The 27,966-nt window shown below is 42.4% G+C and overlaps 1 protein-coding gene across 14 annotated transcripts; it reads left to right on the forward strand.

The window, feature by feature from the left end:
• Positions 1-27,602, forward strand: LOC106585492 (RNA-binding protein Musashi homolog 1). 14 transcript variants are annotated; one of them, XM_014171753.2, is made up of 15 exons: positions 1-188; positions 534-574; positions 1,388-1,469; positions 1,630-1,714; positions 6,771-6,812; positions 7,512-7,604; positions 14,019-14,067; positions 14,736-14,818; positions 14,924-15,041; positions 15,889-16,026; positions 16,661-16,717; positions 21,563-21,619; positions 22,854-23,033; positions 25,340-25,385; positions 25,558-27,602. In XM_014171753.2, exons 1-14 carry the CDS (start codon positions 130-132, stop codon positions 25,366-25,368), a joined length of 1,113 nt encoding a protein of 370 aa, XP_014027228.2. In that variant the 5' UTR covers positions 1-129; the 3' UTR covers positions 25,369-25,385; positions 25,558-27,602. The 14 variants fall into 14 exon arrangements, with proteins under 14 accessions (XP_014027228.2, XP_014027227.2, XP_014027230.2 ...); XM_014171752.2 differs by having other exon boundaries at positions 22,854-23,029; XM_014171755.2 differs by having other exon boundaries at positions 22,854-23,008.
• Positions 27,603-27,966: the final 364 nt, after the last annotated feature.

Genomic DNA, 27,966 nt, shown 5'->3' on the forward strand with positions numbered 1-27,966 from the left:
GCCCGATATACTCCTCCCTTCTCTCTGCAACAGCTCGTTCCCCCCTTAAAACCCTTGGCCAAACCCCCGCCCCATCACTCCACTCTGCCTGTTTTTCCATACGGTACAGTCTGAACACACGGGCACGGAATGGAGATGGAAAGGAGCCAGAGCAGCCTGTCATCCACGGACTCCCCTCACGATCCCTGGTAAACTTACCTTCCCCGTCGGCTCTACCTAGTCCTGAGAGCGGATACACCTTCAAGACAAACCCATGAGTTGAAAGAAACTTCCTATTGGAGTATTGAGATGAAGGAGAGCATGCTCGCACTTTTTGCGTTGTTGGTAGCAGTGCTCATCTTCTGAGAGACCGCTCATTCATAGTGTTTTTGTGGACAGAGAAAATATATTTTGGTTTTAATAACGATGTTATAACTTATAATAACTTATATAACGGGTCGACATTTCTAAATAATTTAACTGTCCTCGTTACCTAACATCAAAGCTTACATGTTACATTTACACTGGCATGTGTTTGTTTTTTTGTTTTTTAGCAAAATGTTCATAGGCGGTCTCAGCTGGCAGACGACACAAGGTAAGCTTATTATCGCCTCAAAACTTTATCAAACTTTAAGCCGTTTATTCTCTCATATAATTCTCAGTCATGAAGCTGTTTAAAATACAAAGTGAGAGTTGGAAATAAGAATCTGTAAAAATCATTGTTTTGATTCAAGATTTCTAAAAGTGATGAATGAGTTGTGCTGCTTGTAGACTACTACTCTCGCTTGCCGTCTATATAAATCAAATCTGTGGTCCAATGCTGAAATCAAAGCGCTCATTCAACACAGATCAGAAGCCTACAGGGGGATATAATAAAGAATGCCAAGTTGAAAATAAACCAATCCTAAAGTAATTAGAAAAAACTACCACTGACCTTAGGCTATAAATCCGTGGAAAATGTGTGGCATTTTGGAAAAGGAGTTTCCAAAAGTTCTGATCAATAAACCTTGGCAACAGGCTATTGTTCAAGACAATAATTGCACACTTATAACATGGTAAGAGAGGTTTTCTAGCATCTCTTGAGTGATGAGTTATGTCCAGATTCTGTCATTGGATCATAATTGACTCTTATGCGGTATGTAGGTTGATGTAACTTTAAGAGAGCATGTTCTGTATAGGATGTCATTGTCAACTTTAAACCCCTTATTTTACGTTCTCATTTCTGGACACTGGACAGTAGCATTGTTGATGTCTGAAGACAATCACAGACTGCGACCATCAGAAAGTTTAACAATGGTGGCTGCAATTTTGCCGTAGTAGGCTATATGTCACACACCACCTGCTGTAAGCTTTTGCTACGGACATACAAAAAAAATTGCGCACAATTTCTTACTATTCTTTCTTTCAGAGGGATTGAAAGAGTACTTTTGCAAGTATGGCGAGGTGAAAGAGTGCATGGTGATGCGGGATCCAGTTACTAAGCGCTCGAGGTGAGGGAGGCGTCCGCAGTGCAGCGCCAAAACAGAAAAGCTCACAACACAACAGTTCAACTGCTAGTCATGACATAGGTCTAGTTCATTCATATTCAGATTATTATCTGTGTCGATACTTTGTGTTTAATGATTGTATATTCTGATATTTTTTTTGAAGGGGTTTTGGATTTGTCACTTTTGTTGACCAGGCCGGTGTGGATTCAGTTTCGGCAGTAACCAGGCATGAGTTGGATTCAAAAACAGTGAGTTATTAAACCACTAAAAGTATTCATGTTGACGAGCATACTCTTCTAGTCTTATCACTTCCATTTCACCTCACCCAATACTACAAGACATGTTTCCACTCTCAAGAACTAACTGAAACATTATTGCAAATGGCTGTAGCAGTTTGATCACTTTGAATAGTCTTTTAGACATACACTATTTGTTCTACTTTTTTCAAGTTCTTACATTATCTCTGGGAAATAAGTTGAATATAAATAAAAAATTATGTAAATATAGATAGGCCTACATTATTGCCTTTATATGGCACTATTAAAGAAGTTGCCATTACTAACTTTAATTTAAACTGGACTAATAAACGAGGCTACTTGGAAAATACTTTGGAATGCTGTTCCCATTATGATGTGCAAGTGTTCTTCACACGTGAAGTGTAATGGGATCTAAAATCTACATGTTGAACCATGGAGGAAAGCTCAGGAATAGACTGGGCTACAGAATGTGCTCTCTCTCCCCTCACCCTCCCACAGTGAAACGGTCAAGAAAGTGTTACTCAGTGTCAATTTCCATGGTAACTGGGGGACCCAGACAGGGTTGTGCTCAATAGCACAGTCTCTGCTTCATAGCAAACTCATCATCAAACTTTCCGCATGCTGTTTTGTGTTTCAGTTTACAAGTATGTCTTATGTGAACAAATGAATGAATGAATTAGTGCCTCTGCACCCTGAAACCAGTAAGCTACAGATGTTGATGTAGTTGGGGCAAGATAGTGATTTTCCTAACATCACATAGGTGCTATTCCATAGGGAGTGTCAGAGTAACCACTACCATATGGAATGGCATTGTGATCACTTGTGGGAAAACTAAAAGACATTTCAGAACTTCATTAGCAAAATCAAAGATTGCCCCATTGTTTCAGACATAACCTGTTTCTATGTGTACATGTGCGTGAGGGAATGCGTGTAACTTGTGTTTGTAAAACTCTGTGGTGTGTGTGTGTCTTTGTCAGTAATGAATGTGGGCTGGTCTGGGAACAATGCTGCCCGTTGGTCGCCATAGGGACGGCTGAGTTCCCCCTTACTGGGTGGGAGTGGTGACGGCTGTGTGTAGATCAGTGATGGCTGGGGGTAGATCAGTGATGGCTGGGGGTAGATCAGTGTATTGACATTTATTGAGGCTCTTTCTCCCATTTTTGTGTTTGGAGTGGGACACCATCTCAACATATCTACAGATACACACAAGGAAGATTTGTAGACACTTAAGAGGACACCACTCAGGAAGGAAGGAAGGATTAAAAGGGGTCATAGTCAGGGTGGAGCACTTTATGGGATGGGAACGGGACAGTTTCAAAGTAGTACAGTAGTTTTGCACAAGCATTCTGTACAGAAGTATGGAAAGTGGTTTGTAGATAAACAATAGACCAAAGTCTGACCAAATCAAAAGTTACTGCAGCAGTCTGATTTGGCATGATGATAACCTAGAATGGGGGCTTTAATGGTTAGTCGCCATGGCTTTTTTGTCTCCATGATACTTCCCTCCAAAGATAATGGACACAAAACCAACATCTTTGAAAATGATCATTTCTTCAATACCAAACTAGCCAACAGTTTAAGCTCATAGCAAAACCCTAGAGCAGTAATAGGTTAGATCAATGTGATGTCAGCTGGAGGGAGCTTGGCTGACTGGTTGGTAACAGGGTGGGACTGTGCTCTGCATGGATGGTGCTCTGTGGCATCTTTAGAGTGTGTGTTTCTGGCAAGGAGAAGGCTCAGTGACCAGCGGCAGGGGTGGGATGGTGAGTAGAGTAGGCTTTAGTTTAGAGAGAATACCCTGCCCCCTCTCCTCTCTCGCAGCCACAGGCAGGTTATCCTGTTAGAGAGTTCTCCAGTGGCAACAGAAAGAATGTGCCATGCTCGGACATACTGAACTGCTCCAGGACAAGAATGGAGAGAGGTTTACTCAGACGGGAGAGTAGAGGGCAACTATTCTCAGAGTTGGAGAGGAATTAATGGACTTTTATTTGTAGCTGCTAGCACACTGTCTGCTAGTGACTTGAGTAGCCCATCTACCCATCTATGCAGAATTATTATATTATGTTGTTGTAAGATTATACTAGCTCCCCATGGTGTCTACAACAAAATGTTCCAGGGTCCTAGTTGACACAAGTTGACGGAGGGGGATAGACTGGCTGGCTGCTATGGGATTTTGATAGAGAGTGCCCTATCTGAGTGACGTTGGACGTTAAAGGTTTAGAATAGTGTTTGAGGGAAAATTAGTTTTACAAGATATTATGTCATCCTACATTTCTCCAGCATAGCTTTAGCACAAGGATACTTCAATAGGCAGATATACAGTATACAGATGATAACAACAGTAGTTCAATCTCAAGTGCTTCAAGTTACAGAGTGTTACAGTAGACTGCATCCGATACTCCGTCCAGTCTAGCCTAGCCTTCTCACACTGCTCTATAGAACCTGCCGTGTTGTCTACACTACACATGTAGAACATATTCTGTCTAAACATGGAGAACTGTGTCAGTCGGACTCAGTCCTGAATATGGACACTGGTGCTGTCCCACACCTGCTATGCACCCACAAGGCAGGTGCTCAGTCCTAAGAATAGGAAAATATTAACCTGTCCTAAATATCGTCCAGGTCAGATCAAAGCAGTTTGAGACTTCCTAAAATCAATAATTCTATTGATTATAGAATACGATGTTTCAGTTCACCCTAATGTGAAGAGACTAACAAGCTGACCCAGAAGGAAGAAGATGAGGAGGAGGAGGAAGGGAGGGAAGGTGGCAGGAGGGATCACCCCATCTGTGATTAGTATGGCTCTACAAAGCAGCTAATAGGATTGAAGGAAAAATGCTTGGGTTGTACTTCTGAGTCACAGATATTTTACTTGACAGTGTGTTTGACCCCTGAGTTTGTGTGCGTTGCTAACTAAGGCCGGGTCGTGCACCTCACCAACTGTTGCCTATGGTTGGACAGTAATTGATCAAAGGCATTGTTCTGATTTGATAAACCCCCTTGCCTTCTTCTTAGACTCAGCTCTGTGGACGGTGGGGGTGAGCCTGGGTTACGGCCTGGCCTGTCTCTCCAACACCAACACCTCTGCCACGTTTAGCATCCTGGAACTGTTACCATCTAATAAATATGTGATCATTAGATTTTTTATTGAATTTGCATGATCATGTCTGTTATTTTGTCATAAATATAGAAGAAAGGGGGCATTTCATTTTTTCTAAAATGAATTGTTTATGCGGGTCATACATTTTGTTTTTAAAAATACTTTTATTAAAAAGTTACCTCACCTGTCTAATGTCCATATTTCCCCCCATGGATGTGTGTTGGTTGCTCTATGTTGATTTTGTCTGTTTGTTTGTTTTTGAATGTGCACAGGAGTGTTGGACATCAGGAGGGTTGGTGACCGGAGGTGACTATCAGAGTAGTAGAGACCATAGAACTAAACAGTAGACTGCATCCGATACTCCGTCCAGTCTAGCCTAGCCTTCTCACACTGCTCTATAGAACCTGCCGTGATGTCTACACTACACATGTAGACTAAACACTGTACTTTACTCTGGTAAACACACATGGTTTACCATAGAGGCTCTAGCTGTTTACTGTAGTTCTGCTCTACCCCGTCATGGTTACGGACTAATATAGTGCTCTTAGCACTGTACTGTCTTACTGTCTCGTAGCATAACAACAGTACTGCGTGGAGTAGTCTAGTCATTCTTTAGTTCTGTTAGATAAGTATAGACTAATACTATAGCTAGAGGTCTCCAATTGCTGTACTATAGTCTCTATAGTTGTATCTTTTTGGCATGGTGTAGTTACTCTTTATCCAATCAGAGTAAATTACTATATTGTAAATGTATGAATTCAAATGGGTTTTGCTTTTGTGTGACACATATCATGGTGAATCTACAATTGACTTGACAGTTTATGTAGTTGCATTGTTATTATATTTATTTAGTATTATTATTATCGTCATCATAAAATGTCCAATATTTCAGTCTCTGCACTGTAAGTGATAGCTTAGCTCTCACGTTTACTGATGCTTTTAGAGCAGAGGTCCACACAGTGGAACAACTGTGTGATGAAAACACTATGAAATGTTGATTTTTTAAATAGCGCACAAGATTATCATATTGTCTTAGCGGGAGAGGGAGGCAAAAACAAACAAACACAAACAAAATGAGGCTGATGTGCTGTCAGTGTGTGAGGTTGATGGCTCTCTCCTCTGTTTGCGTCCGTCCATTCTCCCTCCTTGTCTTCCTCTTGTTCTGTGCTGTTCCTCCCTTTCTTCAGCTCACTGTGTCTCTTTCTCTGTCCTTTTTTGCGGAGGTGAGATGTGTTTGTGATTGTAGTGCCTGTGTGAGATTCCAGGAGATCACATGTCACATGTTGGTGACGAGAGGAGGAGAGGGCTTAGGAAGGCAGGCCAGAGAGGAGAGGCACCTCTGTGCCTCTGTCACTCCAACATTCCCACACATTCTACCTGCACAAATACACCAATAGACCAGCACTTCTGAGGTTGGAGCAGTATTCAGCTCTGGCCAGTGCACGGTGTAGGCCAATTGGGTTATTGTTAGAATGAAGTTAGATTTGGAACTAAGTAATTCTCATTTTATCAGCAGATTCTTTCAATTCAAAACATTTTATTTGTCCCATGCTTCGTGAACAACTGGTGTAGACTAAGAGTGAGATGGTTACTCGCGGGTCCTTTTCCAACAATGCTGAAAAGAGAACATTTCTTCAAAGAGAAAGCACATTTTATACTCAACATTTTTTTCACCTTCTATGCCCCACCTTGTGGAAACAATTACCCCTCTATCTATCCTCTACTTGTCTTATTCCTCTAGGTCTCATAATGACCTATGTACTGGTGTAGCGTTATAACCCAAACACCCATGCTGAGGAACCCTTACAGGATGAGGCAAGGAGCACCATCAAAGAGACCATAACCATGGACTTGGTTCACACAGATTCACCTGATTGCATGGGCTAGTTTATCTGTATTGAGCTGTGTGTGTAAACAGGCCTTTCTCCTCTTAACTCCCTCCTCTAGATTGATCCGAAAGTTGCGTTCCCGCGTAGAGCCCAGCCCAAGGTGAGTGAGCCAGTCTAGTCATTATTTGTCAGGGCTTAATCAGTCCAGTGTGAATGACATTGCTGGGAGGGAGCAGGTTAGCCTGTGCTTGCTGTGTTTAGCTTTTCACATTCTATCTGGGCTAATGCCTTGTAATGAGATGAACATGACTGCTGCTGTGACATCACTGTGCTCCGTACACTCTTATGTGATCAAGTGGCTTTTGTTAACACCTTATACAGCACAATAATGTCCATGGTATATTCTCAAGAGCCTAAAGTGTATACGGCAAGTTCACCGGCATTAATGCTGATTGTGGTAGCAGAAGTAATTTTCTACATAAGCAGTGCAATAGTATGTTAATAATGTACTGTACTGTTGGTCGTGATGGCATAAAGATCAACATAAAGTCTATGACCATTTTGTGGTTATACATGGGCAGAGCTATTTCATCTGATTCCTTTATTTGTCATGCAAAGTGGCCTTTTAGGAGCTTTAGGGGAAATTGGAAGCATGCCTGTTGGTTTTTCCATTAGCACCTGAATTATTTTATCATTTAGACGAAACACATGAGATGATAACACAAACATATGATGGACAATACCAGGCTACCCAACGACAGCCACCATTAATGGTTGATCTTAACCCTTGGTTTGATCAGTTACTCATTCATGAATCCATTCTCCATCCATTAATAAACTGACCCATTTCTCCTTGCAGCTAGTGACTCGGACCAAGAAGATCTTTGTTGGAGGTCTGTCCGTGAACACGACCATCGAGGATGTTAAGGCATATTTCGACCAGTTCGGAAAGGTAAGCAGCATGTAAGCTAGTATTGCTATTGAATGTGACTTTTTAAAATGTTTTATTTAGCTAGCTAGGTAGTTAACGTTAGCTAGCGCTAGTCGGTTGTAACGGCACCAACACTTAGGTATTTCTCCTCCTATAGCTTGGCCTCAAGCTTCTTTTTAAATGGTGTGCCAACATGTAATTCATTAAAAAAAATTATCGTTATAAGCCGTGATACACATACAGTGCATTCGGAAAGTATTCAGATCGCTTGACTTTTTCCACATTTTGTTACATTACAGTTTTATTCTAAAATGTATTAAATAGTTTTTTTACCCCCTCATCAATCTACACACAATACCCCATAATGACAAAGCAAAAAAGTTTTTTTGAAATAAGACAAAAAATATGAAATATTACATTTACATAAGTATTCAGACCCTTTACTCAGTACTTTGTTGAAGCACGTTTAGCAACGATTACAGCCTTGAGTCTTCTTGGATATGACGCTACAAGCTTGGCACACCGGTATTAGGGGAGTTTCTCCCATTCTTTTCTGCAGATCCTCTCAAGCTCTGTCAGGTTGGATTGGGAGCGTCACTGCACAGCTATTTTCAGGTCTTTCCAGAGATGTCCGATCAGGCTCAAGTTGGTATTCAGGCCAAAGTGTTCAATCTTGGTTTCATCAGACCAGAGAATCTTGTTTCTCATGGTCTGAGAGTCCTTTAGGTGCCTTTTGGCAAACTCCAAGCGGGCTGTCGTGTGCCTTTTACTGAGGAGTGGCTTCCTTCTTGCCACTCTACCATAAAGGCCTGATTGGTAGAGTGCTGCAGAGATGGTTGACCTTCTGGAAGGTTCTCCCATCTCCACAGAGGAACTCTGGAGTTCTGTCAGAGTGACCATCGGGTTCTTGGTCACCTCCCTGACCAAGGCCTTTCTCTCCAGATTGCTCAGTTTGGCCGGGGGGACAGCTCTAGGAAGAGTCTTGGTGGTTCAAAACTTCTTCCATTTAAGAATGATGGAGGCCACTGTGTTCTTGGAGACCTTCAATGCTGCAGAAATGTTTGGGTACCCTTTCCCAGATCTGTGCCTTGACACAATCCTGTCTCGGAGCTCGACCTCATGGCTTGGTTTTTGCTCTGACTTGCACTGTCAAATGTGGGACCTTATATAGACAGGTGTGTGCCTTTCCAAATCATGTCCAATTAATTGAATTTACCACAGGTGGACTCCAATCAAGCTGTAGAAACATCTCAAGGATGATCAATGGAAACAGGATACACCTGAGCTCAATTTCGAGTCTCATAGCAAAGGGTCTAAATACTTATGTAAATAAGGTATTACGGTTTTTTATTTTTAATACAAATTCATAAAACCTGTTTTGGCTTTGTCATTATGGGGTATTGTGTGTAGATTAATGAGTAAAAAAATATTTAATCCAAGTTTAGAATAAGGCTGTAACATAACAAAATATGGGAAAAAGTGAAGTGGTCTGAATACTTTCCAAATGCCCTGTAGAATCGCAATACATATTGTATCTGCACCTGAGTATTGTGACAATTTTATAGCGTGATGTCCCTGGCAATTCCCAGCCCTAGTACAGTGGTTCCCAAACTGTGGGGCACGCCCCCCTAGGGTCGACAGGGGTGGTGCGGGGGTCCAGCTTTCAACTTAATCTTGAAAGTTGTAATAGTAGAATGCACAAGGTGCAATTTCTAAATTGGGTAGTGCATCATCAGTTCCTCTTGTCATGTTAGTCATTGTATACCTTAGAGAGACATTTATAACTTGTCAGAAATGTCCAGATCAACTAGCCCAGGTCAGCTAATGTTTTTTAGCTAGGTTTTTTTAGCCCAAAGATTTTGTTGGAATGTTTGAGTCACTTAAATATCACATGAATACACATTAGACATGGCAAAATGTATAGAATTGTAAGAAAATGTACTTTAAAACTGCACAATATCTCTGCACCCATGACAAAATGTGTAGAATTGCAGGAAAAAAGCTTTAAACCTGCAAAATGTTCTCTCTGCCAACAACAGTTTGTGTTATGAACAGTGCCTATAGAAATCGACGTGGCGGGTGCACGCGCAGGGGTGGTGTGGGATGTTCCCCAATGCTGGAAGGGGGGCCTGAGTGAAAAGGTTTGGGAACCGCTGTCCTAGTAAACGTGTCTGGATCTCATAGCCATTAAAACCAGTAGATAGTAATAGCGCTGACGTCATTCACGAATTCCTATGGAAAACTCCTGATGGCGCATGAAACCGGAAGTATTTTAATTTGAAGGGCGCCGTATTGCTGAATGGGGCTGAATGGCACCAAAAAATCTTTACATATCATTGTGAAAGTGGCCGTAGCTAGCAAAGGATCATGGTCGATGTAGTCATTTTCATCCTTCCTGAGAGAGTCAACCGGCAGCCTTCTCGTAGCCTGCCGACCCGTGATTGGTCTGTGTCAGCAAGTGGTCCTGTGTAACGACAAATGTAGTAGTCGGATTGGATCACTATTTAATGAAATATATCGATTTGTAGCGAACTTTTAAATAATTCACCTTGGGGATTTATGCCGATCATAATTTACATAGGCTTTCCTGCCTGGCTTTTGGCACGGCTAGGTTGCTACACAGTAGCCGACCAAGAGAGCTCCAGACCGGACACAGGTGGGCTGGTGGATCTGTTTCTTAGACTGTGTTGTTGAGGGGAGGAGGGAGTGGAGATGAGTGGGATGCTGCATCCTCCTCCATGGCAGTGTTTCCTCAATACGTCTCACATCTTTGTTGTTTAGATGAAACTGATTGCTGAGGTAAGGCTAAACATTAAGTGGAATAGAAGAGTTGCTTTGGAAGAAAGGAGAGTTACTTGTGGGAGGGGTGGAGGAGAAGAGGGATAGAGAGAGTAGAAGCAGAGTGGACAGGCTTAGGGAGGTATGGAGCACTAGGCTAAGTTAGGGAAAATAGGGAGCAAAAAGTTTTGGAGTGAGTGTGTGTGGCAATGGTGGGGAGGGATTATCAGAATCTGAATTAATCTGATGTAACAGCTGCTTCTACCCCAACCCCCTCCTGGCCCATTACCGTGGTGACCCGGCTTGCCCATTGTCCCCAAGTAATTCAGCGGGCAAGGGGTTTTGTGTTGAGGGTGGGGGGGTGTGTCAACCCAGAAGTTGTGTAACAATAACACTCGTCGACCAACGGTCAAAACAGACCCAAACCAACATACTTTTCACTTCCAGTCTGTCATCAGTTCATAGATATTTATTTGAATATCCGTAGTGTACTGTTTTTACTCTTCCCACCATAGATTCCAAGGGTCTTGAAATGCAGACTGGAGAGAATAAATGAAGGGTGAGTAATAGAGAGAGAGAGAGAGAGGAACTAGGCCAGAGAGATGGGGTGCAGGGATTTAGTGGGACTATTAGGTATTTGAACAAAGCTAGGGAAATATTTAGTTAGTTTGTACAGGAGTTTAGTATTTACAAGGAGGAGCACTTTTACTCCTCTGTTGAATCTTTAAAATATTCTTACTTTTTGTTGACACTGTACCTATTTTAAACAGGCAAAACTTAAAATAGTGGCCGCAGGTAACCTACAGAAGTAGGTAAGTTGCAATTCAATAGGAAATCAGATAAACCAATGAGCCTGGATGCTAACTAGATTAGCTTTCAACCCCAGTAATAGGCTGAGGCAAAGCTCATTTATATAGTTTAGTCAGCCATTAGTAAGTCTAGTCTAGCCAGTCAGGGCAGAGTTTGATTATGTAATATTACATTTGAAGTCTTGATAGTTGAAATGGTACTTCCTGTTTCTATCATATACAATACTGTATGTGACACATGAAATGCTTCACTCCCAATCATAAAACAGCATGAATGGAATGAGAGAGATGGATGGATTGAGAAATGTAGGCTCCAGCCATCCATGGAAGTTCCTGATTATACTGCCTCACTGGACCTTTTGTATTCTGTCCTGCTCTGGACAAGGGGGTGGAGAGAGAGATGGGGAGAGAATGACAGGGAGGATGAGCGGTGGAAGAGGGAAATATTGTCCAGTGCGCCATTAAAATGTCCCGTGTTTGAAATATCTAGGTTTAAAGGACAGTTATTGATTTAGAAACATTTTGTTAAATGAGGACATTATTGCCGTTTTAACTTTTAATTGCACTGGGTGCTTGTGGTTAATCTCTGTTGATGACTCTATAGCACATGTGAATAACATATCTTAAGTGTTAGTTCTGCCTTTTTGCGAGTTGTAGATTTCAGCATATAATTCAGCTTCTAATTCAGTCCAGTTTGGTGGTGTAAACCGTGGAGTGACGTTGCCTGTGGTGTTCCATTGCTGTGTCATGGGGCTTGGCCTAGAAAGAGGCAGTCCTGGTTAGGGAGACAGGAGGGGTGATAGGGAAATGTCAGAGTGGAAGGAGTCAGTGATTTGAGAGGGCTAAGACCAACAGGTCTTCTTTCACACTGGCTGGAGGCACTCCTCCCTCACCCTTGACCTTTCTGCGTGCAAGCTGCCCAGTGATATCCCCAAGCACGAACACACACTCACTCTGACACACACTCACTGACACTAACACAATGTACCAGTTCTGGGTGGAACCATGTACACCTGTCAATGGCTTTATTACAAACCGAAACACATTTTATGTGGAAAACTCAGATTCATTTAGGAGTTTATTTGAATTTAGGAGTTTATTTCAATTATAATAGGTGTGTGATATTTCATGCTTTTTTTATTAGATTTTGTATTGAAAGGTATTAGTCTGGGTTCAGTTGAAGGATATACCTGGGACTCTTCACTTTGAAGGGGGGGGGGGGCAGAGAGGGAGAGAGAAAGGGCACAAGGAGAGGAGGAGTTATGGCTGGCTGTGCCAACAGACAAAGCCTCCACACCTCTTTGTTCTCTTGCTCCCATTCTTTGTCTCTCTCTGTTCTCCTCCCTCCCTATTTTGTCCCATACTTTCTGTCTCCACCTTTATCTCACGACACTGTATCTTCTCTCTCACTCTCTCTTGCTCTCACTCTCTCACACACACTCATCTCTACCTCACTATGGTCTATACCCGTGTTCTCTCCCCAGTCCCTCTTCTTGTCATCAACTCTATACTTGCCCACATTTTTACTTTACTTATTGTACCCCCTACCACTCTCTCTGTTTCTCTATCTCTCTCACCCTCTGTCTCTCTCTTGTACACTCTCTCTCTCTCTTCACAAATAGTGCTTGTTGCCCGATAAAGCTCTTTAGGAGAACTTCTTGCACAATTGCCATGGGAAGGGCAAACTTTCGAAAGTAGGGGGAACGAGGATGGATTATGTCTTCTTTTTCAAAGAGATTGCGACAATGCAGTTCAGAGGCAGGAAATCTAACAGTGAAGGGTTTCTAATTTTGTCATGAATCAAACCTTTCCTAGCGACCATCTTGTGCCCATGCACCACAAATGTCCCCTCAAGATTTTTTCTGTTTTTTTCCTTATTATCCTTCCCTCTCCTCCTCTGTAACCCCCTCTCCTCCTCTGTAACCCCCTCTCCTCCTCTGTAACCCCCTCTCCTCCTCTGTAACCCCCTCTCCTCCTCTGTAACACCCTCTCCTCCTCTGTAACCCCCTCTCCTCCTCTGTAACCCCCTCTCCTCCTCTGTAACACCCTCTCCTCCTCTGTAACCCCCTCTCCTCCTCTGTAACCCCCTCTCCTCCTCTGTAACACCCTCTCCTCCTCTGTAACCCCCTCTCCTCCTCTGTAACCCCCTCTCCTCCTCTGTAACCCCCTCTCCTCCTCTGTAACCCCCTCTCCTCCTCTGTAACCCCCTCTCCTCCTCTGTAACCCCCTCTCCTCCTCTGTAACCCCCTCTCCTCCTCTGTAACCCCCTCTCCTCCTCTGTAACCCCCTCTCCTCCTCTGTAACCCCCTCTCCTCCTCTGTAACCCCCTCTCCTCCTCTGTAACCCCCTCTCCTCCTCTGTAACCCCCTCTCCTCCTCTGTAACCCCCTCTCCTCCTCTGTAACCCCCTCTCCTCCTCTGTAACCCCCTCTCCTCCTCTGTAACACCCTCTCCTCCTCTGTAACCCCCTCTCCTCCTCTGTAACCCCCTCTCCTCCTCTGTAACCCCCTCTCCTCCTCTGTAACCCCCTCTCCTCCTCTGTAACCCCCTCTCCTCCTCTGTAACACCCTCTCCTCCTCTGTAACCCCCTCTCCTCCTCTGTAACCCCCTCTCCTCCTCTGTAACCCCCTCTCCTCCTCTGTAACCCCCTCTCCTCCTCTGTAACCCCCTCTCCTCCTCTGTAACACCCTCTCCTCCTCAGTAACCCCCCTCCTCCTCATTCTGCCCTTTCCATCCATCTGTTGCTGAGCCTCCCTGCAGAACTTGAGAAGGGATGAGGTCAGACAATATAGTGCGAGTGTGTGTTGTTTGAGGTGATGTGTGTACAACTCTGTGTTTGTCTCGTCTAGGTTGACGATGCCATGCTCATGTTTGACAAGACCACCAACAGACACAGAGGTGAGACTCCATCTCTGTATCCTCAACAACAATTTTTTTTTAAAATTTTGGTCATTTAGCAGACACTTTTATAGTTAGTGCATCCATCTTAAGGTAGCTAGCTAGGTTAGACAACCACGTATCACAATCGGAGTAAGTAAAACTTTTCTCCAGAAAGCAACTATCAGCAAAGTCAATGCTAGTAGGAAAAAAAACACTACCCCCCCATCGGCTGAGCAGGAAGAGCTGAGCATGAGGAGAGGAACGAGGCTAGGCTAATTAGTCCGTTAATCGGGATCAGGATAAAGCCTCCTTAAGCTCCTCCTCCCCACCCTGGGACTGATCGATTATGACAGCCCACCAGCTTTACTGGGCTGAGGGAGGAGGGGAGGCTCTCTGGCCTAGCCAGGAGGGATGGGAGGGAGGAGGGGATGAGCCAGGAACAGCACCCCAGAGGGGGGAGGGTGCCAACATTCTAAGCAGTTATTACAGGACCTAATACAGGAGGGGGTTAGCAGCAGTGCATTAGCCCCACACTCGAACCCCCTAGAGACAGTGGAAGGGATTTACCCAAACTTGGGTCTGATATGTTCAGTAATGGGAACAAGAGCTTTAATCCATTGTGTCGTGCACAATGCTTCATGAGTTTAACCTCCTCACATACATTATTTGTATTTTGTCTACTCCAGGATTTGGCTTTGTCACGTTTGAGAATGAGGACGTGGTAGATAAAGTGTGTGAGATCCACTTCCATGAGATAAATAACAAAATGGTGAGCTAAGAAGGCCGTATATCAATCCTTCGTAATTCAATACACAATGTAATTGTGAGAGGTGTAGTTGTTGACTGTTTTTTCCCCCTCGTGTGTTTCTGACAGGTGGAGTGTAAGAAGGCTCAGCCCAAGGAAGTGATGTCACCCATGGGCTCGGCCAGGGGGCGCTCTCGGGTGATGCCCTATGGCATGGACGCTTTCATGCTGGGTATCGGCATGCTGGGTAAGCTCATAGTGACGATGAGGACGACAGTAATGCCAGCGATGATGATGTGGCCTCTTATATCTTGTTACTCCATATCGTCAAATGACTGTGAAACACTGTAAAGAATCTTCTCGTAATATCATATTTTACATCATGTGGAGATAATTTACCACAGAAAGTACAACCGCTAGGGGACAGATGTCATACTCTTTATAGGATCATCTCCCCATAATAAGATCATTCCATACTTGAGCCTGCCAACTGAAAAGTCTATTAAAACATGTACTACCAAATGAGTTTAAGTGGTACCCTGGAATGTATGCAATCTATGGTATTAGGGTAAAGTAGTGCTTGTATGTGTGTAATATTGCTATTTATGAAATCCCAAATGACACATTGGCTTCCTTACCCTGTAAACAGTCAATGGACAAGGTATGACAGCAATCCATGCTTTGGCTTAGTTTCCCTGGCACTGTTTCCAAATGCTAACGCTTTAGCATTTGTGGCAAAAGTCCCATTGAAGTTATGGTACCGATATTAGCATTTTTCACCAATGCATGGATTGCTGTTATACCCTATCCTTAGACTGCTTACAGGGTAAGGAAATCAGCATGTCATTTTGTCATTTGGGGTTATATGACACCACCATCATCTACTGTTCAGTCTGAGAACTGCAATATTCACAATGACATTGGCAGGACAAGGGGAATTATAGTCAAGGGTACAGTTGTTAAGTTAGATCAACTGTGGGCTGAGCATACATACATACACTAAATATCCTATTGGCTGATCTAGACTAGAGAATGTCATTGACTGCATTGTTTCTATGAACCTGTTGTTACATTGACAGTATCCTCTTTCACAGGCAGGGGGCAGCACTGTTTCACTCAAACACAGACCCATGACTGTCCTTTCGCCATAGGTTACCCAGGGTTCCAGGCAGCTACGTATGCTAGTCGAAGTTACACTGGCATCACCCCTGGATATACCTATCAATTCCCTGGTAAGAAGCTACTCCTCCACCCATTCATACTCCCTTGAGTCAATCATGGCCATTTTGCCCGTTCCTTGGACCATCACTGAGCAGTAGAGGAGTCCAATCATTTGACGATGGTTGTGTAATTCTTAGGGTTTATTCATTTCCAGTTGGTGTGTGTTTAGACTCGTCATAATGTATATAGCTCCCACAAAATACAGACAAACTATTTAACCAATACACACACATGCCTCCATGGAAGCTCATAAAGCACTCTGTGTGTGTCATTGGCTGCTTGTAAATATCAGGGAGTGGAATTACATATGCTTTGCATGCTTTGTGTGTGGTTGTATGTGTTAGTAAGAGAAAGAGAGAGAGTGGGTGTGTTTGTGAGGGCCAGTATATTCTTAATCCATCCTAATGTATTAGGCTTGTACGACCAGTTAAGCAAATGAATTCTTCGGCTACGTCAATCTGCCACTTCCCATTCCCTCTCTTCTTTAATTTCTTCCTCTTACTCCATCTCTCCAGCTCAGTGTTGTGTTCCCCTGTTGTCACCCTAGTTGTGTGTTCTCTGCAGGTGTGTGTATGTGTACGGATGAGTGTGTCCCTTGCTTCACTGGTGGTGTGTTTCAACAGCACTCTGATGTTTTTGTTCTAGAATTCCATTTAGAGAGGACCCCCCTTCTGACATCATCCCACCCCCCTGAGCTCACAGGTCAGTCCCTCCTCTGGCCTTTACAAGCAGCTTGCTGTCAGTCTGCTACACACCCCTTTACTGTGCTGCAAACTAGTTATTACACAGTGACACCAGTAATTACACACTACAGAGTCGTGGGCTTGCACTCATCAGTGTTTTTGTTAATATACACTACCGTTCAAAAGTTTGGGGTCACTTAGAAATGTCCTTGTTTTTGGAAGAAAAGCACATTTTTTTGTCAATAAAATAACATCAAATTGATCAGAAATACAGTGTAGACATTGTTAATGTTGTAAATGACTATTGTAGCTGGAAACGGCAGATTTTTTATGGACTATCTACATAGGTGTACAAGAGGCCCATTATCAGCAACCATCACTCCTGTGTTCCAATGGCATGTTGTGTTAGCTAATCCAAGTTTATAATTTTAAAAGGCTAATTGATCATTAGAAAACCCTTTTGCAATTATGTTAGCACAGTTGAAAACGGTTGTTCGGATTAAAGAAGCAATAAAACTGGCCTTCTTTAGACTAGTTGAGTATCTGGAGCATCAGCATTTGTGGGTTCGATTACAGGCTCAAAATGGCCAGAAGCAAACAGATGCCTCACAAGTCCTCACCTGGCAGCTTCATTAAATAGTACTCGTAAAACACCAGTCTGAACGTCAACAATGAAGAGGCGACTCCAGGATGTTGGCCTTCTAGGCATTGTTCCTCTGTCCAGTGTCTGTGTTATTTTGCCCATCTTAATCTTTTATTTTTATTGGCCAGTCTGAGATTTGGCTTTTTATTTACAACTCTGCCTGGAAGACCAGCATCCCGGAGTCGCCTCTTCAATATTGACATTGAGACTGGTGTTTTGCGAGTACTATTTAATGAAATTGCCAGCTGAGGACTTGTGAGGCATCTGTTTCTCAAACTAGACACTCTAATGTACTTGTCCTCTTGCTCAGTTGTGCACCGGGGCCTCCCACTTCTCTTTCTATTCTGGTTAGAGACAGCTTGCGCTGTTCTGTGAAGAGAGTAGTACACAGCGTTTGTCATGGATCCCTCTGGAACTTTCATTGTGCACACCTGGCCCCTATTCCCACTGATTGTATTTGTATATATGTGCCCTTTGTTCACCATGGTGCTGTCGATTATTGTTACAATGTCCGTTGGTGCGTGCGAGTACCTGTGCTGTGTGTTTTGGGCTTTCGTGCCCTTGTGGATTGCGCAGATGATTACGGGTCTCGTCCCGTGTGTTAATCATTGTGCTAGTATGTTATTTATTTGAGGTACTCCTCACTCTTTTGTTTGGGTTTCAACCCTGTGTTTTGTTACGTGTTTGTTTGGTCTTCGTCCCCGTGCCTTTACACGGCACGCCGTAATTTGGGCTGAATAAAAAAACGCATTCCTGCGCCTGTCTCCCGAATCTCTTCATGCCGACGTAACAGAATAATCGACCATTGAGGGAGACAGCGGGAATGGCCCATCCAACGACGCTGCAACTGGTCCATCCGGCACCGCCGCAACTTCGGCAGCTGCAACTGGGTTGTCTGACGTCACCACAACGGGTCCGTCCGACGATGCAACTTCAGCAGCTACAACTGGCCCGTCCGCCGCCGCCACAACCGGACCATCCGACGCCACTGCCACTGGTCCGTCTGACGCCACCGCAACTTCAGCAGCGGCAACTGGCCCGTCCGACGACGACGCTACTTCGACAGCTGCATCGGGTCCTGTTCGACCCGCGCTGCGTTCCTGTGATCGTCCCGGTATCGGGGGGGGTACTGTCACGGATCCCTCCAGAACTTTCATCACGCACGCTGTCCCCTATTCCCACTGATTAGTATTTGTATATACAGTTGAAGTCAGAAGTTTACATACACTTAGGTTGGAGTCCTTAAAACTCATTTTTCAACCACTCCACAAATTTTTTGTTTACAAACTATAGTTTTGGCAAGTCGGTTAGGACATCTACTTTGTGCATGACACAATTAATTTTTCCAACAATTGTTTACAGACAGATTATTTAACATATAATTCACTGTATCACAATTCCAGTGGGTCAGAAGTTTACATACACTAAGTTGACTGTGCTTTTAAACAGCTTGGAAAATTCCAGAAAATGATGACATGGCTTTAGAAGCTTCGGATAGGCTAATTGACATCATTTGAGTCAATTGGAGGTGGACCTGTGGATGTATTTCAAGGCCTACCTTCAAAATCAGTGCCTCTTTGCTTGACATCACGGGAAAATCATGGGACAATCAAAGGAAATCAGCCAAGACTTCAGAAAAACATTGTAGACCTCCACAAGTCTGGTTCTTCCTTGGGAGCAATTTCCAAATGCCTGAAGGTACCAAGTTCATCTGTACAAACAATAGTACGCAAGTATAAACACCATGGGACCACGCAGCCACCATCCCGCTCAGGAAGGAGACACGTTCTGTCTCCTAGAGATGAACGTACTTTGGTGCGAAAATTGCAAATCAATCCCAGGGGGTGATTTGCTGCAGGAGAGACTGGTGCACTTCACAAAATAGATGGCATCATGAGGAGGAAAATTATGTGTATATATTGAAGCAACGTATCAAGACATCAGTCAGGAAGTTAAAGCTTGGCCGCAAATGGGTCTTCCAAATGGACAATGACCCCAAGCATACTTCCAAAGTTGTGGCAAAATGGCTTAAGGACAACAAAGTCAAGGTATTGGAGTGGCCATTACAAAGCCAGGACCTCAATTCCATCGAAAATTTGTGATCAGAACTGAAAAGGCGTGTGCGAGCAAGGAGGCCTACGAACCTGACTCAGTTACACCAGCTCTGTCAGGAGGAATGGGCCAAAATTCACCCAACTTATTGTGGGAAGCTTGTGGAAGGCTACCCGAAATGTTTGACCCATGTTAAACAATTTAAAGGCAATGCTACCGAATACTTATTGAGTGTATGTAAACTTCTGACCCACTGGGAATGCGATGAAAGAAATAAAACCTGAAATAAATCATTCTCTCTGCTATTTTTCTGACATTTCACATTCTTAAAATAAAGTGGTGATCCTAACTGACCTAAAACAGGGAATTATTACTAGGATTAAATGTCAGGATTTGTGAAAAACTGAGTTTAAATGTATTTGACAAAGGTGTATGTAAACTTCCGATTTCAACTGTATGTGCCCTTTGGTTTCCATGGTCTTGTCGATTATTGTTACTATGTCTGTTGGTGCGTGTGAGTACCTGTGCTGTCTGTTTTGGCTTTCGTGCCATTGTGGATTGTGCAGATGATTACTGGTCTCGTCCCGTGTATTAATCATTGTGCGGTGTGTATTTATTTGAGGTACTCCTCGCTCTTTTGTTTGGGTTTCAACCCTGTGTTTTTGTTACGTGTTTGTTTGGTCTTCGTCCCCGTGCCTTTACACGGCACGCCGTAATTTGGGCTGAATAAAAAACCCTATTACGCATTCCTGCGCCTGTCTCCCGGATCATTCATGCCAACGTGACAGCATTGTACAAGATCTTCAGTTTCTTGGCAATTTCTCTTATGGAATTGCCTTCATTTCTCAGAACAAGAATAGACTGACCTGTTTCAGAAGAAAGTTCTTTGTTTCTGGCCATTTTGAGCCTGTAATTGAAACCCACAAATAATGATGCAGATTTGGCATGGGTCCTCAGATCCTCAAAAAGTTCTACAGCTGCGCCATCGAGAGTATCCTAACTGGTTGCATCACTGCCTGGTATGGCAACTGCTTGCCTCCGACCGCAAGGCACTACAGAGGCTAGTGCGAACGGCCCAGTACATTACTGGGGCCAAGCTTCCTGCCATCCAGGACCTCTACCAGCCGGTGTCAGAGGAAAGCCTAAAAATGGTCAAAGACTCCAGCCACCCTAGTCATAGACTGTTCTCTCTGCTACCGTGGTACCGGAGTGGTACCGGAGCACCAAGTCTAGGTCCAAGAGGCTTCTAAACAGCTTCTACCCCCAAGCCATAAGACTCCTGAACATCTAATCAAATGGCCACCCAGACTATTTGCATTGCCCCTCCCCTCTCCACACCAATGCCACTCTCTGTTGTCATCTATGCATAGTCACTTTAATTAACTTTACCTACATGTACATAGTACCTCAACTAATCGGTGCCCCCGCCCATTGACTCTGTACCGGCACCCCCTGTATATATATTGTTATTTTTACTGCTGCTTTTTAATTACTTGTTACTTTTATCTCTTTTTCTTATCCGTATCTTTTGAAACTGCACTGTTGGTTAGGGGCTCGTAAGTAAGCATTTCACTGTAAGGTCTACACCTGTTGTATTCGGCACATGTGTCTAATAAAATTTGATTTTGATTTGATGCTCCAGATACTCAACTAGTCTAAAGAAGGCCAGTTTTATTGCTTCTTTAATCAGAACAACCGTTTTCAGCTATGCTAACATAATTGCAAAAGGGTTTTCTAATGATCAATTAGCGTTTTAAAATGATAAACTTGGATTAGCTAACACAACTTGCCATTGGAACACAGGAGTGATGGTTGCTGATAACGGGCCTCTGTACACCTATGTAGATATTCCATAAAAAATATGCCGTTTCCAGCTACAATAGTCATTTACAACATTAACAAAGTCTACACTGTATTTCTGATCAATTTGATGTTATTTTAATGGACAAAAAATTAGCTTTTATTTCAAAACAAGGACATTTCTAAGTGACCCCAAACTTTTGAACGGTAGTGTACCTTGCACTATGTAGCTCCATATGTTAGAGTTTTGACATGATGTTGATGATAATGGTAAAACTCATTTTCTGACTGACTTGTCTAGAGAGGTCATGTATGTTTTTGTAGCCTGAGCTGGATGTGTAACCTGTTGTACCTCCTCTTCCCTGTCAGCCATTCCTCTGTCGGCATACGGACCAATGGCAGCAGCGGCAGCAGCAGTAGCTAGAGGTATGTTGGTGCTGTTTAAGATGAGGGAGGACGATTTTTCTTCTATTACAGCATATTGGATGACTGTCATTCATATTCCATTCACCCAGATCAATGTAACAGTGATAGATTTAGGCTACTACATGATACTCAGATTCTCCCTATACCCATCATGAGGTTGCTACAACATAGCCTAAGAATAAACATTTACAATGTAATTGCACAGGTCAAGAGACAAATTTGAGTAATCAAGGTGAAAGACAGTGACACGTTCAATATCGTCTTGCACGTCAAGCTCAAGGATGGGCAACTGGCGGCATGCATACCAATTAAAAACTATAACTTACTGTTGAGAGTTAGAATAATAGAATACACAAGGTGCAATTTTTTCACTCAATTAGATCATGTCAACTAAAATGTTTTTGATTGGTAAGTTAGTCTAGCGGCCAGCTATCTAAACTTTTAGTAAGCATGGTCGAATTACTGACCGGTATGGGGCCCTTTGATCATCAGTTATCATATTAAAAACGGTAAACATTTGCCTCCACCCCATGGCAAAATGTGTAGAATTGCAGCAAACTTGCTTTAAAATGGCAACATTTTCTCTACGCCCCATGGCAACATGTGCAGAATTGAAGGAAATTAACTTTAAAACTTTTTTTTCTCTCTTCGCTGTCATGAGGGTGGCCACTAAAATGTTCTAGATTCATTCTCTGATCCTTTGATTGGGTGGATTACACGTAAGTTCATGCTGCAAGAGCTCTGATAGGTTGGAGGACGTCCTCCGGAAGTTGTCGTAATTACTGTGTAAGTCTATGGAAGGGGGTGAGAACCATGAGATTTTGTATTGAAGTCAATGTACCCAGAGGAGGACGGAAACTAGCTGTCCTCCGGCTACACCATGGTGCTACCCTACAGAGGGCTGTTGATTCTACTGTAGACCTTCATTGTAAAACAGTGTGTTTTAATTAATTATTTGGTTACGTGAATATATTTAGTACAGTTTTATCAAAAAAGGAACACTTTTTTAATGTTTCACAATTTTTCTGAAATTCACTGAGGAGGATGGTCCTCCCCTTCCTCCTCTGAGGAGCCTCCACTGGTATGAGGGGTTGAAAGACTGAAAACCTCTCTCATCTGTATCTCTGCCAGGGTATGACTGAATGGAGAAATTGTCTGTTTGTTTTACAGTATTTCTTGTGTGTACTTAATTCTGTGACTGTCCACTTATTTGCATCTGTATTTGATATATTAGGCTCCACCCCCTCTCGTTCAGGAGGGTTCCTGGGAACCAGCAGCCCTGGCCCAATGGCAGACTTGTATGCAGCAGCCAATCAGGAGTCTGCTGTCAGCAGCTATCTCAGCGCTGCAAGCCCCTCCCCAAGCACTGGGTTTGGCCATAGTCTGGGGGTAAGACACAGCCCTTATCACGTAGGTATTTTAGACCCTATTCATTTTTGGTAATGCAAACTATCTGTTCAGTTTGTCATAGGAAGAATATCTATGCCTCATAGCAGTGCTTCTAAGATGTTGAGTGCAATATCAAATAAAATCTACGTTTATTGGTCATGTACACAGATTTGCAGATGTTATCACAGGTGCAGCGGAATTATTGTTTTTCTAGCTCTAACAGTGCAGTAATACAAAACAATACACACACAATCCAAAAAGTTAAAAGAAAGAAATGTTGAAATCAATTCAATTAACAACCCAAATAGCACTGTAACAGTAATCCAAACGCAATCTATGCATATGTACACTGGATTAATTTATACAAGATATACTAGGAATGATATGTATAGCAGTAGATATGTTAGAATGAACTATGTCAAGAATCCACTATATACAGTACATTCAGAAAGTATTCAGACCCATTGACTTTTTCCATATTTTGTTACGTTACAGCCTTATTCTAAAATTGATTAAATAAAAATGTTTCCTCATCAATCTACACACAATTCCCCATAATGACAAAGGGAAACAGGTTTTTAGAAATGTTTGATAATTTATAACAAAATAAAAAACATAAGTATTCAGACCCTTTGCGATGAGACTCGATATTGAGCTCAGGTGTATCCTGTTTCCATTGATCATCCTTGAGAAGTTTCTACAACTTGATTGGAGTCCATGATTGGTAAATTCAATTGATTGGACATGATTTGGAAAGGCACACACCTGTCTATATAAGGTCCCACAGTTGACAGTGCGTGTCAGAGCAAAAACCCAAGCCATTAGAGCGAAGGAATTGTCTGTAGAGCTTCGAGACAGGATTGTGTTGAGGCACAGATCTGGGAAAAGCTACCAAAAGATATCTGCAGCATTGAATGTCCCTGAAAACACAGTGGCCTCCATCATTCTTAAATGGAAGAAGTTTGGAACCACCAAGACTCTTCCTAGAGCCAAACTGAGCAATCAGGGGAGAAGGGCCTTGGTCAGGGAGGTGACCAAGAACCCGATGGTCACTCTGACAGAGTTCCTCTGTGGAGATGGGAGAACCTTCCAGAAGGACAACCATCTCTGCAACACTCCACCAATCAGGCCTTTATGGTAGAGTGGCTAGAAGGAAGCCACTCCTCAGTAAAAGGCACATGACAGCCCGCTTGGAGTTTGCCAAAAGGCACCTAAAGACTCTCAGACCATGAGAAACAAGATTCTCTGGTCTGATGAAAACCTGCTTCAGAGCGCTCAGAACCTCGGAAGGTGAACCTTCGCACCAGTCTAACAGGAAAACGACCCCAAGCACACAGCCAAGACAATGCAGGAGTTGCTTCAGGGCAAGTCTCTGAATGTCCTTGAGTGGCCCAGCCACAGCCCGGACTTGTACCTGATCGAGCATCTCTGGAGAGACCTGAAAATAGCTGTGCAGCGACGCTCCCCGTCCAACCTGACAGAACTTGAGAGGATCTGCAGAGATGAATGGGAGAAACTCCCCAAATACAGGTGTGCCAAGCTTGAAGCGTCATACCCAAGAAGATTCGAGGCTGTGGTGCTTGAACAAAGTATTTAGTAAAGGTTCCGAATACTTATGTAAATGTGATATTTCAGTTTTGTATTTTTTATACATTTGCAAAAATGTCTAAAAACCTGTTTTTGCTTTGTCATTATGGGGAATTCTGTGTAGATAGATGAAAAAAAACAATGTAATAATTTTTAGAATAAGGCTTTAACGTAACAAAATGTGGAAAAAGTCAAGGGGTCTGAATACTTTCTGACTGCACTGTAAATACATATCCGGTGTATAAACAGTGTAACTAAAATACAATGTACAGTAGTAGAAATAGTGTATAGACAGTATGGTCAGTATGTGAATAAAAAAGGTGTGTATAGCATATAGGGTGAGCCTTGAGTTGAATACATTATATACATATAAAGTGCGGAAAACAATATGTAAACATTATTAAAGTGACCAGTGTTCTATTTACATAGGGCAGCGGTCTCTAAGGTGCATACTGGTGGTAGCTGGCTAGTGACAGTGTCTGAGTGTCCATTCCTTTGTTATGACTGTATGAGCATCTGTCTGTCATTGTGTGACTGATAAAAAAAAAGTCAAATGAACAAGTAATGTTGCTCTCGTGTAATGAGAGCCTATCTACACTGTCTATTTTGACAGACTTGTCTGGCAGATTTGGTGAGGGTTGAGTTATTGTATTGTTGAGTGTGATATTGGTGTTGTTGGTGGTTGTGTTGTGATGACTGGGCGCTCCCTCTAATCACTCCTGTGTGTCTGACTGCTCCCTACAGGGCCCTCTGATTGCTACGGCTTTCACTAACGGCTACCACTGAGAGAGTGAGTCTGCTGATACACCCACCCACAGCATCACATACTCAAAAGTGTCATGTTCCATTCAAATGAATCACTCTAATTTACTGTACATTTATTGTAACTAATGTGTGGTCTAATATATGTGGTCTAATAGAAACATGAAAATAAAATAAACATTGTCTCTATTCCTCTGCAGGTCTGTGATCTGAGAGATGGAAGGAGTTGAAGCTGTTTTGAGCTGATCCGACTCTCTATGGTTACTCCTCTCTGGCTGTGTGACCCTGCAGTTTGGACCCTGACCCTTGACCCCCGATGTCCCCGCCCCTCCTCCCACTGAGGATCTCTCTTCTTCAGACTTCCTGTGTTCTGTCTTAACATCACCTCCTGTCTAACATGTTACTGTAGTTAGCAGAAAGGAACAACAACCTTTAAAATGTTTCTGCTTGTATTAGAAAGATGCAGATAATTCTAGCTACTTTTTTCTTTTGTTTTATTTCACTTAAATGTTTTGTGAAAATTGTAATGTAATCTCATATGTCTTGATTCTTTGTTTAGTTTTTGGGAAATATTTTGTCAGAAGGTGTTTTATTGAGAGGCGGAGAGGGAGAAAGAGTGATCTCCAGGTACGAAATATGTGAAGGACTGGAACAATAATTTCTACTGAATAAGTATATACTTGTCTTTTAGTTCATACTGAATTTTAACAGAAAATGTCTGATTAATGAATTAAATTTAAAAAACGTATTACAATGTTGAAAATGTATATCTTGGTAGGTTTTTAACAAGCATTTGTTATACTAATAATGATCAAAGTAACAAAATTGATAGTCATGAGTCTATTTCCAGTCAGATTGAACCGTGTGATGTCTGTTTTTGTAAAATATTGTAAATATAACTGTATTTTGCATTCTGCAAAAAAATGAAGGGTGTTGGGAGGGCAGGGGAAATGGTACGATGGTATTTGTTTTCAGCAGATGGTTTTATAGTTTCATTGGAAACCCAGACTGGAAATCCAGACTGTTCCATATCATAGTATAATAGAGACGGGAGGTCAGTCATCATCACAGGTATTGTCAGACACAAACTGTGTTTTTGTCAGTCAGTTTTATCATTCTCTTTCCACTGGACAACATTCATGACACTAACATGAAGTTATGATATAGTTTTATGGGAGGGTTTATGTGCTGGTTTATTACTGATGTATTTGTTTGATTCATAATATTTCGTTGTCTTAGTTGTGAGCCTGGCCCAGGTCTGTCAGAGTGAAAGGGTTTTCTCCTATACTGTGAATTCACCCAGGAATCCCTTTTATCAGCACTGGGAGAGAGAAAGCTTGAGATGTTACATTGACGTGGGAGACGCGGGTGTTGGGATACTCCTTTAATATGAGAAAAACTAGCTGTTTCTATCCTCATTACTTGGTACTGTGTTGTTTTCTTGTTGTTTTAGAATGATCATTTTTAATATGTAATGGTTGTAAAGGAAAATGAAGGACAAGCATGCAGAAACAGTCGTAAAACAGTTTCACAATGGTACGATTTTACGACTCAATTCTTCTGCAGATTGTGTTGATGAGTGTGAGTGCGCGTTTGTGTGTGTGTGTGTGTGTGTGTGTGCATTGTATGGCTATATGTGGTCACACTTATTGGCATCATGTGTGAAATGTATTGTCAGGGAATGGATACATTGGTAGTAAATGTGAATGTATTACTGCTAATTTGGTTTGTTACTGAACTTCCTTGTCTCTTTCGGTGTGTGGAAGGGATTTGTTCATTTCTAAGTGAACACTATCTCAGAGGTGGTCCTGAGGCTCTTCCATGATGAGATTGTATGTATTTCTCAACCCCTCCTCCACACCAACAGAGACGCTACATATCTACTGGGTGACACAGACTGTAGCCATGAAACTCATAAGAAGCAATATACTTTTTTAAGAGAACGCAATCGTTTTGTTCAGAAATTTTACGTTGTTGCACTGGGAGGTCAAAATAAAGTGTTTTAATGTTATGGTTAGTTTAAGAAAAAGAGGCACTGTCAATTTCTATCACAAAGTTGTAGATTTTGATATTTTTCTAAGCCTGCTGGTTGCCACGGTGTTGCAGCCTTTGGATTCTGTGTTTACTCTGGAAGGTAATGTTCTTGTCAACACTGTAACCCTCTTTCAGTTATTTTTCTTCCTGTTTTCTCGTTTTTTCTTTGGAAAAAAACTTTTAAAAATTCCTAATAAATTATTTTAAAACATTCCATTTATGCTTTGAGTTGTAACTGTCTTTCCAAACATTGTTTTCATGAAAAGGTTTACAAACAGTATAAGAGGAGGAAGGGAGGGGATAGTAATGGATTGATTTAAGCTCCAAAAGGTGTAGCTACATAAAAGTAAAAATGGTGACATAACATGACTAGTATACTGTATGTCAGATATAAAGGGATTGCAGTCTCTCCATAGACTACTTTCAAGGTTAGGAAACATTCAAGCAATTTAGTCATTTAGGTTAACTAGCCCCAATGTGTTATGCATCCATATTGGAAATGTAAGCATAACAGAAAAGTATATTTAAAGTAATCAAAGTACTGATTCTTAAGTGAATTGCCATTAAGTTACTCT

Source organism: Salmo salar, chromosome ssa24, assembly GCF_905237065.1.
Source record: "Salmo salar chromosome ssa24, Ssal_v3.1, whole genome shotgun sequence".
NCBI classification, from domain to species: Eukaryota; Metazoa; Chordata; class Actinopteri; order Salmoniformes; family Salmonidae; genus Salmo; species Salmo salar.

What these genes read in the sequence shown, in the direction of transcription:
- LOC106585492 (XM_014171752.2), top strand. Translation starts at nt 130, where the DNA reads ATGGAGATGGAAAGGAGCCAGAGCAGCCTGTCATCCACGGACTCCCCT. An exon ending in CGCGTAGAGCCCAGCCCAAG is followed by an intron (nt 6,813 to 7,511) that starts GTGAGTGAGCCA and finishes TTCTCCTTGCAG; the next exon opens with CTAGTGACTCGGACCAAGAA. An exon ending in ATTTCGACCAGTTCGGAAAG is followed by an intron (nt 7,605 to 14,018) that starts GTAAGCAGCATG and finishes TGTCTCGTCTAG; the next exon opens with GTTGACGATGCCATGCTCAT.